Source organism: Papaver somniferum, chromosome 4, assembly GCF_003573695.1.
Source record: "Papaver somniferum cultivar HN1 chromosome 4, ASM357369v1, whole genome shotgun sequence".
NCBI lineage: Eukaryota > Viridiplantae > Streptophyta > Magnoliopsida > Ranunculales > Papaveraceae > Papaver > Papaver somniferum.
Genome location: NC_039361.1, coordinates 2,747,923 through 2,768,398, shown reverse-complemented (window position 1 = coordinate 2,768,398; position 20,476 = coordinate 2,747,923). Strand labels below are relative to the sequence as shown.

Below are 20,476 nucleotides of genomic sequence, written 5' to 3'. Positions count from 1 at the left end.
ATACCTTGAATTTATATAAGCCTTATGAACACTGAATTATTTTCCCCCTACCAACATCTGATTTTGTCACTTGTTAATTTTCATATATGATAGTTTCCAAAGACCGATCAACAACCCAAGGTATCATCACCCTTTTAAGAAATTTTCTTTTAAAGTTGGGGATGATTTCGATTGTCCCAAAGAGAGAAGGGGAAGGAAGAGGGAGAAGAAGTAAAAAACCCGTGTAGATCAGATTTGAGATTTGGTAAATCATAATTTTAATGAAAAATATTTGTTCTTTAAATGAAAATATTCGTTTTTAATAGAAAACGAATTTTTAATTAAAAAATGCTGATTAGGATGGATAAACATCCTCTTGGTGGACCTCTGAAACAAGAGGTTGAGCAATCATCTACATGTTAGTTAAAGAGGTTAGGATTGGAGATATATTTTTAGGAAAATAAAAATGGATTCTACGTGGATGTAAAGGTTTTTCCTCACACACATTTCATCGGAGAAACTCTAATGATAGATCATATTATTAGGTACAAATATTTTTCAAAAAGTAAAGCGCACTGATAGTGAGTAACAAGCAACAAGCACCAAAATTTTAAAGCAGTACAGATGACTGACAACTTTGTACACTGATGGCATCAAAGAAGACAATGTGATTTTGTAAGAAACAGAACATTCTGCATAACATTGATGCATGAATGATGATGACTGTTGCTATCGAGTAATCCACCTCAACCGTTTTTCGTTTACTTTCCTTAATCAGAAATCGCTTAATTTCTACTTCAGTGCTTTGGCATATGAGAAGAAATCTTAATCTGTTCAACTGAACTTCGCCCTAGAAAAAATTTCTTTATGTCCATGTATATATATATTATAAGATCAATGAATGAAAACATTAATATCGAGGCTGATGAATTCACACCAGAAGAAACGAGAATCAACTTCATCAGAGGTCTTTGTCAGTGTATGAATACCCTTTAACCTGGCATAAATAAGCGCAATTATCAAAATCCCACTCGAAAAATACTTCAAATGCAGCAAAATTTAGTAAGAATTGTTGTATAGTGTTGTACCTTTAGTGTTGTGGCAGCTACTACCATCACAAGGATATTTATCACAGCCAACCAACTTGGTTTCCCTTCTCTCGAAGTACCAATCGCCAACTGCCTCTGCTATCGTCTGTTAAAAATTAGTATCTCAGTGTTAGTTCTATATATCCGGGACTCAATTGTGACTATAACGCTAAGCAAAATTCATGAAACTCAGTAAAAAAAAATCAAATTCGTATGAAGCATAAGCAAAATGTGCATCTAGTAAAAAAAAATCAAGTTCGTACGAAGCATAATCAAAATGTGCAGGTAAATATGTGCATTTTGCAAAGGTGCTTAAATGAGCATAGGTGAAGATGGATAGCGGTGTATAGCTATAGCTGAACTAATTCTTTTTAGAAAATTGAAATTTGAACTTTGACCACTATCTTTAGGATTGGACTTTGACCGGATTGGTTGTAGAATCGATCCGTTTAAGGTTTTCCCATGGTTTAATATTATGTTATGTTATTGTGGATTGCGTTAGGTCATTATAATATCAATTTAATAATTAAAACCAATTTATTTGATGATGTTAAGAATTTATAAAGTGGTTGTTATCCTAATAAAGGCAATCCATTTATACTGATATGCTTCCGCTTTATCGAAACCACTAATGCATAACGTATACCATATTTTTATCAAGAGATTTTATTATAGAATTTTTTGATTGGAAATATTTATTTGCATTAAGATATAGGATCTTATCAAAGATTTTTTTACAATCAAAACCATCTTTTTGACACTACGAAGTATATGATATTGAATGCGCATATGTGCATTATGGGATGATTTTTTCTCCAATGTTGATTATATAAACTGTTTATGAAATTATTGTGCTTAAATATTTTATGTTGGGACTCTTTAGCCGTCACTACAGTGGTACTATAGTGTTTCATCTTAATAATAACCATAATGTTATTGTAAGCACGAATGCGTCAAACCGTAAAGGTAAGGTTTAGCAATTATCGAATTACTATGATAATGGCGTTATTATTAAGTTGTTTGGACATTACCATAGTGATTTAAAAAAAATTGAGTTGTAATCATTATATTTTTAAGTGATTACGATAGTGATTATAATATTATCACTAATACGATAGTGACATTACCATAATGCTTCAAAAAAAAATCAAGTGATTATAATATTATTTTATTTAAATACATCAAAAGAACAATTACCCAAAAGTGATTTGAGTTCACATGTTTGATAAAATATTGAAGGATATGATCTTTTTTTTTTATCATACCTTATGGATTTGAATCACTTTACGTCTTAATGAGTTTCTAGTGTCAATTCTTTTTATTTTTCTAATTTGAGTGTCAATTTTGACTGCATTTATTAGACATAAAAATAATGACCGTGATATAGTAAATGCCACATAATTTATCATTTTATCTTATAAAATGAATAAAAGAAAATTTGGTTAAATTAACTCATTATCGAGTTGAATAACCCATTAAGGATTTTTCAGTTTTCCATGAAAAAATGTTATTATGTAGTTTTATATCCAAAATGTTATTATGTTTTCTTACCATTCATAACGTAAGAGTGAAGAAGGAGAAAGTAAAACCTCCACAAGGTATTACGCTAATAGTAAAATGATCAGTACGGATTGGCGCTATAAGTTATTTCTCTTATTGGGTGATTATCATGATGTTCAACGATCCTACGATTAATGTTCAATAAAATTAAATCTTATATACATACCCTATTGTCAACTCTTGGGGAATCTGGAGCAAACCATGTATCATCGGATTCGGCTTGGCAGTGAGCGAAACATGAATTTAAGAACATCCCTCCCGACTTGGACTCGTTAAAGTGTTTCAGAGCATTAATCATTTCAGATCTAAAACCTGTAAGTTCATATTGAGAGCCTTAATCAGAACAGTCAACAGAGAATCTAAAGGAGAAGACAGTCGAGATAACAGAAAGATATCCGTGGTTAGCCATAAATAACAACCTTGTAATATATTAAGCTGATGTTGATTACACGCTGTATGATTGTTTTTACATTGCTCCCAAACTTTGTTCGGATCAGTATAAGGTGGAACGAGATGATGACCAATCTAAAACAAGAGTTTGATCAATTTTTTCAGAAGAAATACAAAGCAGGATTCATTTGAAGTTTAGCATTTCAAAGAAAGCAAAACGCGACATTCTTACTTGGTAATCATCATAAACCGTATTTAAGATGAAATATGGTGCTTTGACATAAGGCAAAGCATATTGTGGAAAGAAGCACTGTAAGAAAGAAAGGACATATGAGAGCCATGCACCATAAAGAACGCGAAACCTTTATTCATACGACAAATTATATTCAGTTTCGTGGACTTGTACCTGATATGGAAACTTCTGTTCACCATGTAAGTTTACTAGTGAACGTGAAGTAGTACAGTTTTCATTCAGAAACTGCTCCGCGCCCTGTAAGTTTACTTCTCAGTTTTCGTACACAAAAGTTGAATATTCTCATAATACAATGAATTCTAGCCTTGTTGAGCAAGAGATAGTGAAGTAAGACTAACCTGTAGAACAACAAGTTTTCTGAAAAATTCCCTTGCTTTGTAATTCAAATTAATGTCCATTCTGGAGGGGGAAAAAAAGATGAAAAGGGGATGGTAGACCATAGAACTATTAGACTAAAACAGGTCGTACAACATTGGTTTCGCGTGTGTGCATGGTAAGGGTTGGACAATCACTTACATATCAAGGAAAACCCCAGCGTCGCTCATGCATTTTACAGTGGCAGTCTTGGGTAAATAGCTAGTGAAGTTATCACAGTGCAAGAAAGTTGCGAGACCACCAGCAGAACAACCTGAGAGAAGAGCCTAGAAAGCCAAAAAAATTGTAAATATTCCAACAAATCGATCCTTGAACTTCGCTTAACATGTACAAATGCGAGACCACGGATAAGAATATGCACTCAAGGGTCAAGGATTCAAATAGTATGTTCCTAATCTCAAACTACCAACGAACTTACAAGATGTACATGCCACTGCAAAGTATGCACCGATAATTCAAAATAACAAACTTGTCGATAAAATCAGGGACCGAAGATTTTCATATGCTGTTCTTATCTTAATCATCTCAAATGCATTAAGCCAAAAGGTTTTAATCCTTCTGCATTTCGCCGAAAACTAGAAGTTATGTAATGTGAGTTCAATCTTAAAACACCTACTGAATTCAAATATTGGTTCTTCTTGTTTCTCAAAATGAAATGCTCGTGTTCCCATGAACTTAAAACACCAATGCAAATATAAACAAATTGTTTCCCAATTTTAGATCAGCCACTTATGCAAAAATAAAATGAAACTAGTTAAAAGGTGAAAAACAAAATTCTGGAAAAAGAAGAAAAAGTTCAGCAACCACTCACCTTATCTGCAACATTCAAACCCTTGGGAAGAAGATCATCAACGATTGCCTTCCATATCCTCTGGCCCCTAAAGTATAATATGTCTGTCTGTTTCCAGTAAGTAATTAGAAACCCCACCCATCAGTAAATCTAATCTCTAGTACAAAATCTGTAGGTCTTTTGTTAAGCATTGTTCAGAGTATGAGAGGCACCAAATAGGTAAAAAATGCTCGTTGGAAGGCAATGCTTAACAATATTTGAACCCATAAAATAAAATGTAAGACGACTTACCCCATTTTGATACATAGAGTCCCCAGAAAATGACCCTCCATCGCAATAATTAATCTTAACTCGATTCCAATTATAAAAATCTGAAACATATGTTACTTAACTCAATTGATAGTTTTTACTATAATTGTAGAAATAAAAGTATAATAATCATGCGTGGTTTTAACTGCGAAATTGTAACATGTGTCAGCTAATTTAGTTGATGGGTTTTCTATAGTGATTACAAAATTTAAATGGTAAACCACCAATGAACCATGCATAAAAATGCAGAAGAACCGTGAAAAGACCAAGCTGAGAGAACCCTATACTAAAACTTTGTTTTTTTGTTTTGTTTACCAACTTAGTTAATGCCTTAATGGTGTTGGAGTGTATATATGTATTGATGTGATGAGATCTACTCTTCTCCTACCACATATGCTCGATTGTTGCCAATGCCAGCTGCAAGCTTATTGTATAATAGTTATGGCAATTTATGCAGCATCATTGTTGTTGCCAAAAAAGAGAAAAAAACACCGACACAAGTCTTGCTTAGGACGGGTGGCAGTAGTGTGTAAGAGATTTGCTTATACCAGGATTCAAGGATGCGTTCTTGCTCATGATGCCATAGAAATGCTTCTGTTTGTCCATAAGAGTAGTCGACCCTCTATGCGTTGTGGCTCTTTCCAAGCATTCCTTAATAGTATGACACCAACCACCTCCCTATAAATTTTCCAAAGACAACAACCAATTAACAACTTTCAAAAGAAAAAGAGTACATAATTTACCAATACTATCAAACTTCGATATGAAGGAACAATATATAATATGTAATTATTAGTTTGATCATTATTAGTTTGTAATATATAGTATGTAATTATTAGTCTGATTATTATCCAAAACGGTCAGGTCGACGACCTTATAATCTCCACTTGCATTTTGCAAAAAGATTTTGATACACTGTGAAAATAAACTATCTTAAAAGCGTATACACACAGCCAATCCTTAAATGGGATCCCCTGTTTTTCCTCGAAGGCGGGACCTATATATCTCCACTTTATTTTTCCATTTTTTTTTCTGTTAAGCCGTGAAAAATAAACTATTTTTCCATTTTTTTCTGTGTATAACCCTTAAATAGGATCCCCTATTTTTTACCAAGGGCGGGGCTCATATATTTTGTATGCGTGAACCGATTTTGCTTAGTTCATTTTCACGGTTCGTATAGAATTACTCTACGTTTTCATACACAGATAGAAATTAGTTCTTTTACGTGGGAGCATTCCATTGCAGAAGAACGGTGATACTTCATCAAAGAAGCTTACCAAAGAGCTAAACCAACAACAGCTACCGTTCTTTTTAAACTAGAATCTTGGTTTATAATATTCTTCAAGAATGGTCGAGTTCTTACTATAATCAAAACAAAGCTAGGAGTTTGATTTTTCTAAGAACATAGTTCTAGATTCTAAATTTTCCAATTTGTTTTTGGTTAACCTACCCATGATAATTGCTTAGTTTTCTTTTATCGATAAATATTTTGGTACCAATGAGTTTCAAATTTTATATGAAAAAGACGGATAACATTGGGAATGGTTCCTACTTACAACAACAGTCTCTTCGCACTCAATGACAGAATACGCCGCTTCTTAGAAAATGTGTGAATATATATAAATATTAATGCGGTGGTCCTATATTCCTATGTAGGGCTGCACAACGGGTAGGGTGGGTAGGATATGGCCTATATCCGCCACCCTACCCGTTTACCGGCGGTTAAGAAAATCTTTACCCGCCACCCTACCCGCCAAATAATGGATAGGGTAGGATACGGTTAAAAAACTGGCGGGTAGGAGTAGGGTATGTGCACTTCTAGGTAGGGTGTGTAGGATATGGCCTATACCCGCCACCCTACCCGTTTAATGGCGGTTAAGAAAATCTTTACCCGCCACCCTACCCGCCAAATAGTGGATAGGATAGGATACGGTTAAAAAACTAACGGGTAGGGTAGGGTTGGCGGGTATGGATAGGGTATGTGCACCCCTACTCCTATGTATTTGTTTATAGAGTTTGTAATAAAATTGCGGATGTCTTAGCTAAGGCAGCTAGAAAATACAATATCTTTAGGGGAATGGTGGCCTCAGCCACCTGACTTGTTTATTGGCTAGGTAAAATCAGGACATATCAAACCTTTCGGTGTGATATAAAATGAAGAAGTAAAAGGAACGAGTAATTGTCTGTACCTCAAAGACTAAAAGCCAGTTATTTGCTCCAGAACCGTATCCTCTGTCTAGATGATAACCAGGTGGACTCCCATCCAAACAAACTACAAATAAATCACCAAAACTAAATAAACATTTATTCAAAACAAAAATAAAATGAATTTCGATCGAAAAAGGTAGAATGTGACTTACCAGCTCCTAGAGTTGTAGCATTTTGAACCAGAGTCAGCTCCACTAGATCATCTTTCGTTTCTGATGCATGAATTCTCAATGGTGTGAATGTTAACAATAATAACAAACTAATAAAAACAAACCCATAACTTGTTGTATTCATCTTCTTCTTCTTCTTCTTCTTGTATTCTTCTGTGTCTAGAATCGCAGACACAGAGAGATGAAAGGAGAAATATACGGAGAAGATCCTTAAATACTACTGATGAGAGGGAGAAGTAACTAAATCCGATGCTCTGCTCTGGCCTTTGTTAAATTTGTTGTGAATGTATGATGGAGGAGGTAACAGCTTTTATCTGGAACTAACATCTAAAAATACTTGATATAATGGGGGTACGAGATTGTACCACGTAGTAGTGGTATTAATATTTGTCGACGGTGGATCTAATCGGCAGCTTATGCATCCGGCAAAGGCAGAGGGGAGTAGTAGTGATGATACTGCTCACATTCTCGCCGGATTGCATGAGGCATTGGTCGGAAGTTGAAACATTCCTCGCCGACGGGGAGGCAAAGTTCAAGCTTAAATACTTGTCAAGAAATTATTTTATGGGCAATTCGTTGCTTGTCCTTAATTTGTAATTAAAAGACGAAATTGGTGGTGGTCCGGTATTTGCACTTCTGGATTCTGACTTATCAGAAGAGTTTGCACGGGGAAATGCTAGATCCTTCGGGCTAATAATTATGATGATTCAAAATATAAGCATCAATCAGATCAGACATGTATCTCAAAAGGTTTCGAGTCTAAACTTTAAAAACACAATCAACCTAGTACATTCTGCCAAGAAGAAAAAAAACTTTTTAGAGGAAGTATATATGGGCCTCTGTGTGGATGCCAACTTTGTCTTTCCAGATATTCCGTATAGTACTCTAGGTTCAACTTCCCATTTCATTTGGTGGAGGAGAGCAAGCACCAATTTTTTATTTTTTTTTTGGCTATGTCAATGAATGGTAACTACTGTGACCAATTGACCATGAAATTCTCTGCAATCCAATAGATAGGCAAGGCTTTGCTACGGCATGTTATACATTGTGGCGCTGCTGCCACATGTCATAGCAAAATGTTGGCGGGTGAAAAACGAGCACCCAATTTGGTCGAAATCTTAGTTTCCAAGAGTGCAATATTTTTGGTCCATTATTGATTATTATATTTTTGATTTTCGTATCTGCCAAATAAGTTTTGTTCTGAGATTCTGTTGCTGTTAACGGGAGTTCCAATCTATCGGGAGAGTTCGAAAACTCATATAAGATAAACTAGAAAATTTTATTTCTTACGTAGATTTTGACATCCTCCATAATAATTTGGCATCGCCGTTAGTAGTGTTGTAATTTTGATTGGAAACGTTTCTCGCACTAGTGGAGCTGAGTATCTGGTATTTTGCACGAAATAGATCCGGCCAACCAATTTTTTACAGATTGGTTTCCGACCCGTACATTGATGGACGCCATGCTAGAGTGGACTTGCGGGATCCTCGATCTGGATCTTGGATTGTGTGGGGTGCTATCCTAAAGATCTGTAGGCCCGAACCTGTTACATTAACGGTGAATATTAAATAATTTTTGGATCGGCTTGAAATCTTCCACAACATCTTACACTGAAAGCAATATTCGGTTTAGTTGTAGTGGGATATAACAGACTTCCAATCATAAATTTATACTGTTTCTGGTCGATGGATCTTTTATTGGAATCATATTGAAGCTTTCTGGTGGTTGGCATGGGAGTTTCCATAGGCGTTGCTTCATTAAGATCGAACTTCTTAGTGAGAGTTCTACAATATTTTTCGTGAGATATAAAAATTCCATCCTTACATTGCTGACTTGTAAAGCTAAGAAGTATGAAAATTCTCCCACATTGCTCTTTTCGAATTCATTCTCATAAGTTCTAAGAAATTCATCAGAGAGAATTTTAAAAGTTAGATCAGTAGATAATATCATCAAGGTAAATATGTGCAATTACAACATCTTTAGCGTTCCACTTAGTAATCAAACTTTTGTCAGCACCTCCCCTAGAAAATTTTCGTAATAAAAAGGAAGTTAACTTGTCACACCAAGCTCTAAGAGTACGTTTACGACAATATAGTTCTTTGTTGAGTCTAAGTACATGATCAGGATAGAGAAGATCCTCAAATCTGTTAGGTTGAGCAACATAGACTTCTTCCTTTGTATCTCCGTTAAGAAAACATGTTTGATTTCCAGTTGAAAAAGCTCAATTTTGAGATTGCATGTATAAGCTAACAAGAGTCGAATAGATTCTAGCCGAGCCATGGGAGCGAATGTTCCATCAAAATTTATTCCCTTCATTTGCGAATATTCTTGAGCTATAAGTCTAGCCTTGTGATCTTTCCATACACACCTAACTTGTTTTTGGAAATCGACTTTGTACCAACAATTAATATTAATTCCTTTCGCTGGATACATTTACATACCCATTGTCTTTCAAACTGATTAAGTTCCCATGTATTTGCATCGCCAATGATGCGATCTTTAGAATGCTTGAGATAAGACCACTTAGGAGTTTTATAACCGTTCTATACACACCAAAATTGAAAATATGAGGGTAACCAAATACACTACAATCTTTTATTATCAACCAATAAGTCCTTTACCAAGTGCGACCGTCTATGGACAGAGTCACAACAACTTCGGTACATAGTATGAACGTTTATGGATTCGAGATCGAGACAATACAACAACAAGGTCACTTGTGTGATTGACTTTGGGTTCAAGATCGAGACGATATGACAATGAAGTGTTCAATTGATAATAGGTACAGTATTAAACCAAAACGCTAATAGGATCAATATCAAGTGTTATGGAGTTAACGTACGTGTGTTATTTACTTAATTATAATAACAATTATAATGCGGAAAACAAAGTAAATGACACAGCAAGATTTTGTTAACGAGGAAACCGCAAATGTAAAAAAACCCCGGAACCTAGTCCAGTTTTGAATACTCTCATAATTAAGCCGCTATACAAAATATGTAAGAGCATTGCTCGGTCGAACTCACAAGTATTGCTATATCAAGCTTGTTGTCAAATTATCTTGGTTTCTAATCTACAATTAGTTAAGTCTCGGTCTAGGATAGTGGAGTTGAGAAACGAACCAGTCATCATTTGTGTTCTACCATTTGAAGGTGAAGATGAACCGAAGATTTTAGAAAACTTCATCAACAAAAGGTAAGTGAAGACTGAACCACATATTTCTCAAGTTATATTCACTTTTCTATCTTTGAGACGATTGTCGCATAACTAACTAGACTAGCTTGCATATACAAGAATTTCAAGTCGAGAATTAATTATTTAGTTTAAGAATTTCTCGAAATATAATGATTAAGCTTAATGAACATTTGTTCTTACTTGATCAAATTCGGTGGAGAATAATTTATTGTTCGAAACCAAATCATGATTCAAGTTTATCATTCGAAAATAGCTGGAACTGTGATATGTGTCATTGATGTTATTCAGGAATTTTCGAATCGAGTTTACAGAAATATAGAACTACTATATTCGGAATAAAAGACAGTGTTATCAATTTTACAAACTTAGAAAACTGTTAAATATCTGAAGCCGTATTACATGTGTTCGTACATGTAGCGGGGTAGCTATATATCGACTTTCAGATTTGTGTGATATACATACTCGTATGTAAATCATGGGAATTTTTTTGTTTCGTGATCCGGATAGGTATATATATTCGTATACAAACCATTGTGGAACTGTGGTAAGGGAACCGAGTTAAAATAATCAAACTGGTATACGAGACAAAATAGGTTTATCTTCTAGAAACATTTTAGTACCCAAACCATTACACAAGATGAATGTTTTGTGAACTCTGAAACCGGCAAAGGTCTGAAGTTTAGAAACCGGTACGTGAACGAATGGTTCCAAGTTTGCAAACCGGTACGTGAACTGAAAAGTTCGGTAGAGTCCGGAACTCGGTAATTGCATAAGTTTGCAAACCGCTTTATGAACTGAGAAGTTATGTAGACCCCGGACCTCGGTTGTTGCATATAAGTTTGCAAACCGGTATACGTACTGTGACTCAGCCGATTCACCAATGATTCAAGTAATTGTACATATATATTTACAAACTATATTGATTATGATTCAATTGCAATTAAATTATTTCTATGAAGTAATTTGTGTTTTATTAATTATCTAATTAAGACTATACTCATTTGATCACATGCTTGTGACTCAATATTAATGTCTTAGTGAACATGAAAATGAGTATTAAGGTTTTAAGTTCAAATCGGCTAGTTTTGGCTAACCGTATTGAACATAGTCTTTATACACGGTTTGGTTATGGTTTACCTAACCATAGTTTATATGTGAATAAGATTCAAACCTTTCATCTAATGGTTAATATTGTTTTATTGGTTCCAAATCTATCTTAGCTTAAACCTAAAGCAACCTAAGATTTGAAGTCTATATAAGGGGAACTCTTGGCAACTGAGATCTTTGAATCCTCACACTACTTTTTGGTGTGTTTTAATTGTATCTAGAGTCATCCTCTCTAGAAATCCTTTTAGGGTTTAGCGACTACAAAGACTTCATTTGGATTCGTGAAGCCAGGTTCAATTATCTTTTATCTTGATAACTTGAATATCCTGATCTTGATTGTTTGTGGAGCCTCGCTCCATCAATCAAGATAGATAGTAATCAACAAAGTCTCGTCGTATCATACTTTGTTAATTCTGCAACTTTTATACTTGTGGGGTGAATAATGCACTTCGGGGTGCATAAGTCTATATTTTAAGGATAGCCAGACTTTTGTCTAAGTTTCTATCGATTTCCATCACCTGAATATATCGTTTGAGCCGATCATCCGTTTAGATCGTAAATCAGGAAATCAATCGTAGGCTTAATCTGTGGGAGGCACATTTGGTTTAAAGTCTTCAATTGAGTTGAGGCAACTCTTTGTTGGTATGATACCGTCTAAGGGAATCAACTGCGTGGAGTCATGCTGGGATTCAAGAGGCGTAAGGAGCGCGACTGTACCTGAATCAGTGGGAGACGAAGTTCGTGCTCAGCTACATATTCCATACCGAAGTTAATTGGTAGTAGGCTAGTGTCTCTAGCAACTTAATATAGTTTAGTATTCAATATGGACTAGGTGTCGGGTTTTTCTGCCTTTGCGGTTTCCTCGTTAACAAAATTTATGGTGTCTGTGTTATATCTTTTTCCGCATTATATTGTTTATATTTATAATTAAAATATCACAGGTTGTGTGTTGATCAATCACATTAGCTAGGTGCAACCTTGTTAGTTGGATAACACTTGATTGATCCTTGGACATTGGTCTTTGGTACCGTCCAAGAACTCTCTTTGTAGTAATTAGGTTCACAGATTCAATTATGTAAATGTTATAACAAGAAGAGAGAAAGAGATATAATTCTAGGCTCTTTCCTTGATTGATTTTTTACTCTCGGAGTTGTGTTGAGTTTGTCCATATAGATTTCCTAAGAAAAAGTTGGTGGTGTATTTTGGCAGCCCCGACGTTTTCAGTTGGTATCAGAGATGGTAAAACAACGTTAAGACCTAATAAGATGTGTTTGAAGTAGTCTAATTATATGGAAAGAGACGAATCTCTAATGAACGTTGCACCAATTCAAAATAAACTGTTTCTATGGATCCTGTAAAAGAGTCTGACTTGTCAAACTCTTTTAGAGACGAACGTTGTGATACCATAAAACAGTCGGATATTGATAAGTGCTAATCCCAATGTTTTACATATGAGTCTGACTCAGAAGTAGAATGGCAAGTATCAAAGGAAATCTTTGAAATTTTCAAGCGTATATAATTTCAGAAATCTGAGTTACTTTGGCTGCGACACAAAGTCAATAGTATCATTGGTATTATTTCTATGATTCCAAAACAAGGTTGTCTCTTGAAGATAATGCCCTGGAGATCGCTCAACCAACAAGAAATAATTATGTTCCAGTTGCGATAGTGAATCCAAATAAACTACCATGATGACAGCTTCTGAACAAGGCGATGAACTAGAAAAAGTAAGAACAGATTTTGTTCATGATATGCTAGCAAAATCGTTGTCAGAAACTAATGATCAAAGCACTGCTTTGACAAGAGATGATCAGTTGAATTTCTATGACCAAGATAAAAATGTGTCTCCAAGGAGGAAAAGTTCTTTACAAAACGAAATTGTCAAGACTACCCATTCTAATTTCATTGTAACTCAGAAAGTGTGCTTCTATTGCAACACTAAGGGGCATGTCCAAGAAAGTGTAACTAAGGTTGAAAAGCTTTCAGTTTGACCGTCTTCGAAACACCTTGGATTTAATTCTGAAAGGTATTACTAATATTCAGATGTCTAAACTTCTTGAGGTAAGACTACATGCAAGCAATTCTGCTTCCAGGAATACCATTACTTTATGGTTCGAACAAACCAAAAGGGTAGTATGCAAAATCTGTTCAAAAAGAACCTTGTGAAACCTTCACAAATATGGTCTCTAAAGAATACCTATAAACCTCCGAAAAGGGTTGAAATGTTTGAAACAACTCAACAAGCTAACCTGAATTTGATCATTACAGGATATAAAGACCTTATTGACAAACTGTCCGTTTCAAGACAAGGAACTTCAGGTAAGAGTTTCAATCATATTTCTTATTTTGATGACAATAATTTCTATGATCACTTCAACGTTTCAAAAGAAAAAGCAAAATAAAAAAGAAGCATTTTTCCAATGGTGAGTGTACAACTCACCCTTGTGCAAACTAAGCACAGGTATTGGAACCTTATCCATAAAAAACATGCTGGATAATGATCTCTGTGTAACTGGTGTACTATTTGCCTCAAGTAGTACTTATTTGTGTTAAGAAACAATCTTTTCATATTGCAACTTCTTATGAATTCTTGAGGTGACATTCTAAAGCCTTCTCAAGATTATTGCTTTTTCTTGTGCTCTAAACTTGCGTTTGTTGAGCTAAGAACATTTTCATAGTAAAAAAATAATATTGTCACTAAAAAGAAGAATGGTACAGTATTGATATGTGTGATCTTTACAAAAACTATCAAATTTTTTTTAGCCTTTTGGTTCGACCAGTCCCGCACTTTCAAAAGGTACACGTGTCTTTCCACTGACCGTGCGAAACGTTAATATCTAAATAAGGTCACTAACCGTCGTACATCCCAGGGAATATCTTTTCCTTTATATACTATGAATTGTGATTTATAAAATCCCATCCAAGGCTCTGAAACCAAGCATGTCTCCTATGTCTCGAATTCTTGAAAGAATGGAGATAGGTCTTAATCGCGATGGTGTTGAAAGGAAAGAAGAGAACACTGATTGATGACAAAGTTATTGATTTATCTGAGACACCGTCTGATGTGAACTTCTACTTTCTTATGATCATCAAGATGTTGAACGAGAAGAGATGATCTCTGCTGATGTTGTTTATGATTTCCTTAAACAATTTGAAGAAGTTGAACTAGAACTTGTTGAAATGCTAAAGGATTTCGACATTTTAAAAACTGAGTTGAAAAAGGTTTCATCTGACCTTGTTCTCATGAAATCTCATGTTCGTGAACTAGTCAATGGGGATATATTCTCTGAAGAGCTTGTGGATACATTTGATGAAAAATTCAAGTGTCACAACATCGATGAAGAGTCTGGAAAAATGTAGTTTATTTAGTTTCTTCTATTTTTATCTAGGAAACTTCTTTTGAGGATTTTTATTCTTGAGAAGGATAACTAGGTTTGGTATAACAAATATTGTGATTACACATATTTTTCTTCTTGCATGTTTTTAGATTTATTCATTTAAATTCTAGAGTTGTTGGAAGATGAACTTTCAGTATGTAATCATTATTGGCTTAATTATTACAAAATTCTTTTGAACTATATTTTTGCTTTTACGTTCTTGTGAATCGAGCTAATATTTCATGTATGCTCAGCAGTTAAATATATTATGTTTTTATGAACGGAAAATAGTACAAACTCTTTGAGATTTTTCTCACAGTATTGATCTTTTTAAAATCACACTTCTGTGTTTTGCTTCTTGACACACTCCGTAAGACTCTCTTATGTTGAGTACCAACGAGTAAAATTATCTCGTTGTTCGTAACTGGCCTTGAGATTAATTTATATCGATAATATGGATACAAATCCTTGTGGTTTGTTAATGCCCAAAATCCTTCTTTTTCACGAAACTAAGGTCACTCTTGTTGTTCTCTCGAGAATGGTAGTTTATGGGGGATAGTTCTTAAATGAACTTGTGCTTAATTGCTATATCTTTGTGGGGAGTGTGACCGTGGAATTATAAATAGGATGCTTGTATCTTTTTAATCTCCTAGAATGAGTGCTAAGTATTTATTACTAAGTGATAGCATCTAAATAAGTTGATATGGGGAGTTGCATTTTAACTATGTTATTATTATGCAGTATCTCCATCTTCCTTAAAACTTGAGATGTCTTTTGGTTGTACTCATTACGATCCCGCGATTTTCGCACCTTTGTTAATTTTATTGACAAAAAGGGGGAGAATTATTTAGTAGTTTCATACTACACAAAAAGGGGGAGAATTATTTAGTAGTTTATGGATCACTATGTAAGGGGAGTGAATCATTTAAGCAATAGGTTTACCTATTAAACAAAAGATGTAAGTATTGATTAAGGGGGAGAAACATATCACCATAGTACGTATTATTTCAGAGTTGAGATACAATTGAACTTTGGAGAGAACATAATACTATGGTGTATAACAACGTTTGAGAATATTTGTTTTCAAAATTTGTTATCGCTATGGAATTAATTCTTCAACAACAACGATGCTGAGTTGAACACGTTCAGAATCATTGCAACTTGAAATAACGAAGAGTTCAAGGAGAGTTGGAGAAACCAAGGAAATCAAGAAGACGTGGTGGATCAAGGAGTTTTTTCAAAACTTTATTTTTGTTATCCATATGTATGAAACGGTTTTTTCACTAAAATTGATATAGGGGGAGATTGTTATGAGCATTGATCGGTCGAACTCACAAGTGTTGCTATATCAAGCTTTTTGACAAATTTGGTTCTCAAAACTATATCTTAATTTCTAGTCTAGAATTAGTTAAGTCTTTGTCTAGGATAGAGGTATAATTGAGAAACGAACCAATCATTATTTGCGTTCTACCGTTTGAAGGCGAAGATAAGCTGAAGCTTTTGGAAAAAAAACAACAAAAGGCAAGTGAAGACTAAACCACCTATCTCTCAAGTTATATTCACTTTTTTTTTTATCTTTGAGACAATTGTCGCATAAATAACATACTAGATTGCATAAACAAGAATTTCGAGTCGAGAATTAATTACTTAGTTTACAAATTTCTCGAAATATAATGACTAAGCTTAATGAACATTTGTTCATACTTATTCAAATTCGGTAGAGAACAATTTATTGTTAGAAACCAAATCATGGTTCAAGTTTATCATTTGAAAATTGTCTGGAATAGTGATATGTGTCATTGATGTTATTCAGGAATTTCGAATCGATTTTAGAGAAATATAAAACTACTATATTCAGAATACAAGACAATGTTATCAGTATTACAAACTGAGAAAATTGTTACATGTATTCGTACACGTAGTGGAGTAGCTATATATCGACTATCAGATTTGTGTGATATGCATATTCGTATATACATCATGGGAAAATTTATTTGTTTCGTGATCCAGATAGGTATGTATATTCGTATACAAACCATTGTGGAACTGTGGTATAAGGGAACTGGGTTACAATAATCAAACCGATATGCGAGCCAAAATAATTATATATTCTAGAACCAGTTTACGAACCAAACCGGTACACAAGCTGAATGTTCTGTGAACTCCGGAATCGGAAAAAGTCTTGAGTTTGCAAACCGGTACGTGAACGAAAAATTTCATTTGACTACGAAATTTTGAGTTGATTCAAAGTTTGCAAACCAGTACGTGAACCGAAAAGTTCTGTAGAGTCTGGAACTTGTTAATTGCATAAGTTTGTTAAACGGTTTATGAACTAAGAAGTTCTGTAGACTCCATAACTCGGTTTTTGCATATAAGTTTGCAAACCTCCCCGTGTACTGTCACTCAGCCGATTCACGAACGATTCAAGTAATTGTACTTTGTACATTTACAAACTATGTCGATTATGATTCAATTGCGATTAAATTATTTCTATGAAGTAATATTCATTTGATCAATTATCTAATTAACACTAGACTCATTTGATCACATGATTGTGACTCATATTAATGTCTTAGTGAACATGAAAATGAGTGTTATGATTTTAAGTTCAAATCAGCTAGTTCCGGCTAACCATGTTGAACATAGTCTTTATACACGGTTCGGTTACAGTTTACCTAACCGTAGTGTATATCTTTTATATGTGAATAAGATTCAAAGATTTCATCTAACGGTAAATGTTATTTTCTCGGTTCCAAAGCTGTCTTATCTTAAACCTAAGGAAACCTAGGCTTTGAAGTCTATATAAGGGGAACTCTTGGGATCTTTGAATCCTGACACTACTTTTTGGTGTGTCCTAATTGTATCTAGATTCGTCCTCTCTAGAAACCCTTTTAGGGTTTAGCGACTACAAAGACTACATTGGGATTCCTGAAGTCAGGTCTCGTTATCTTTTATCTTGATAACTTAAATATCCTGATCTTGATTGTTTGTAGAGACTTGATCCATCAATAGAGATAGATAGTAATCAACAGAGTCTCTTCGTCTCGTACTTTGTCGATTCCTCAAGTTTTATACTTATGAGGTGAATAATAATCTAGGCTGCACTTCAGGTTGCATAAGTCCAGGTTTTGAGGATAGCCTGACTTTAGTCTAAGTTTTTATCGATTTCCATCACCTGGATCTATCGTTTGATCTCATCATCCGGTTAGTTCGTAAATCAGAAAATCAATCATAGGCTTAATCTGTGGGAGGAAGATTTAGTTTAAAGTCTTCAATTGAGTTGAAGAAACTCTTAATTGGTGTGAGACTGTCTAAAGGAATCAATTGCGTGGAATCCTGTTGGGATTCAAGAGGCGTAAGGAGCGCGAATATCCCTGAATCAGTAAAGACTGAGTTCGGGCTCAACTACATTCCAGACCGAATTTAATTGGTAACATGCTAGTATTTGTAGCGGCTTAATACAGTTTGGTTTTCAATCTGCACTAGGTCCCGAGGTTTTTATGCATTTGCGGTTTCTTCTTTAACAAAATTTATGGTGTTTGTGTTATTTATTTTTCCGTATTATAGTGTTATCTTTATAATTGAAATATCACAGGTTGTGCATTGATCAATCACAGTATATAGGTCCAACCTTGTTAGTTGTATAAGACTTGATTTATCCTTGGACATTGGTCTTTGGTACCGTCCAAGAACTCTTTTTGTAGTTAGGTTCACAGATTTAATTCTGTAAACATTCTAACAACAAGAGTGAAATAGATCTAACTCTAGGCACTTTCCTTGCTTGAGTTTTTACTCTCGGAGTTGTGTTGAGTTTGTTCATACAAATTTCCTAAGAAAAAGTTGGTGTTGTATTTTGGAACCCCCGGCATTTTCAAAATCTAATACCAACTTCGTATAGTTAAAACCAAGTAGACTACCCCTAGCTACTTTGTTTCCTCTGATCTTTGCGCCTTCGACTTCGAGAGTCACTCACATGAATAGCAAGTCATTTGTATCGTATTCCAAACAGCAAAAGTAAAATCTGTTTGGTAACCACTCTAATCAATCTTTGCTATAAAGATATGTGAGTTTTTGACAAAGGATCTTCCGTTTACACTAATAAACTCATTTGTCTGGTCAGGTCAATCTAAACTTTGATTACCGAATTAATAAAACTCTAGATTTTCAATCAATTAATATAGATCTCAAAGAGAAATTATAAGGTGATACCGATCTCAAGCAACTTGTCAATCAAGTCTATCAAAGATAAACACGATTCTACTTGGATCCCAACCGATCAATGTTTATGACTAAATCCACACAAGATACGAAAACTAATAAGAATTATTCTTCGTCTTCAAATCTTCCATTGTCTTCAATAACCTGCACAGCAGAACTTGAACCCTCTTGTCATCAATCACACACTGAACAAAGTATTTTAACAATGGATGATCACAAGACGTCTTTAAATCCGAAGATGGTACTATAGTTCCCATCAATACTTTGAACTAGTTTGAGTGAGCCTAATATAAGAAGAGAAGGTTCTCAAGAATAAACAAACTAGGTGCAATCGAAGTTTCAACAACTGTTAATTAGTCCATCAAATCAATAATCGAAAACTAAAATAACAATGCAATTATCTAGCTTCCCCCCTACGGTACTCGTAGAGCTTCTTGATCCCACAAAGTCTTTAAACGAGCGGCCGTAAGAGATTTCACCTAATTAGGGTACTTTCCTCTCCGAATAGTCGACTCCACCAGAAACTATACGAATGAAGTTTGCCTGGATCTTAGGATAGTTTGCAAGAAATGCAAACTCAACTATTTATAAATCAAGGTTGTTTGGACAACAAGGAAATTCCAAAACCGAAAATATTCTCAAGATATTAACATTGAAGTACCTAATTTGGGTTTTCCTATTTCTAATTAATTACCAAACCATATTTCCGAAAACTTCATTAGAAAACCATATTTCAAATTATAATTAAATGCTTTTCAATTTTTCGGTATGGGATCACCTTGAGTATCAAGGAATATATTTGAACAATTAATGATAAGAGTCATCTACATTTTCAAATAATGTCGACATCTAGAAACATCTCATCTTGGAAAACCCTAAACCATGATTCACACACATCATAAAGAAATATGTGAACCATGTAAACTTGGTGTTTCTCATGGAGACGATTATACCATCACTCCAAAATATGTTGTGACCGGATAATATGATTACCAAGATAGGTTGCAATCAGTTAATATGACCAAGTCTAACACAAGAGTTTCATATGTATATATCTTCGCATGTTATATTTTCAATCTAAAACGACTTGAAAGATACGTTAATAATGGAAACAAGATCAAGTCAATACTACTAACCTCAAGAGGAAGGATAATTTCGTCGTTGCATTCATTACTTCTTCACTTTCTTTAGGTCTTCGTAGTAATACTTGTACATCTCAACCTTCCTAGACTTTATAGTCTAACCGAAATGAAGTTGGATCTAGTATTTAATCAAGCGACTCTAAATGAGTTTTGATAATAAAATATGACAACCAACCTTGATATACCAATGTTTGCTGGGTTCAACCGAGCTATGCTCTAAAAAAAATTGTTTTGAAAATCGACTATGTACCAACAATTAATATTGATTCCTTCAGCTGGATACATTTATATACCCCTTCTTATTCAAACTGATTA

General features: G+C 34.5%; 1 protein-coding gene across 1 annotated transcript; it reads right to left on the bottom strand.

Annotated features, from left to right (window-relative positions):
- Window positions 1-485: 485 nt before the first annotated feature.
- On the bottom strand, window positions 486-7,383 carry LOC113274579 (pectin acetylesterase 9-like). Its single transcript, XM_026523964.1, has 13 exons — window positions 7,105-7,383; window positions 6,934-7,016; window positions 5,293-5,422; window positions 4,727-4,806; window positions 4,457-4,543; window positions 3,787-3,911; window positions 3,609-3,669; window positions 3,424-3,507; window positions 3,250-3,327; window positions 3,047-3,152; window positions 2,794-2,939; window positions 1,068-1,173; window positions 486-976 (listed from the first exon to the last, which is right to left on the bottom strand). The coding sequence occupies exons 1-13, from the start codon at window positions 7,244-7,246 to the stop codon at window positions 972-974; spliced, it is 1,233 nt and encodes a 410-aa protein (XP_026379749.1). The 5' UTR covers window positions 7,247-7,383; the 3' UTR covers window positions 486-971.
- Between the last annotated feature and the right edge of the window lie 13,093 nt (window positions 7,384-20,476).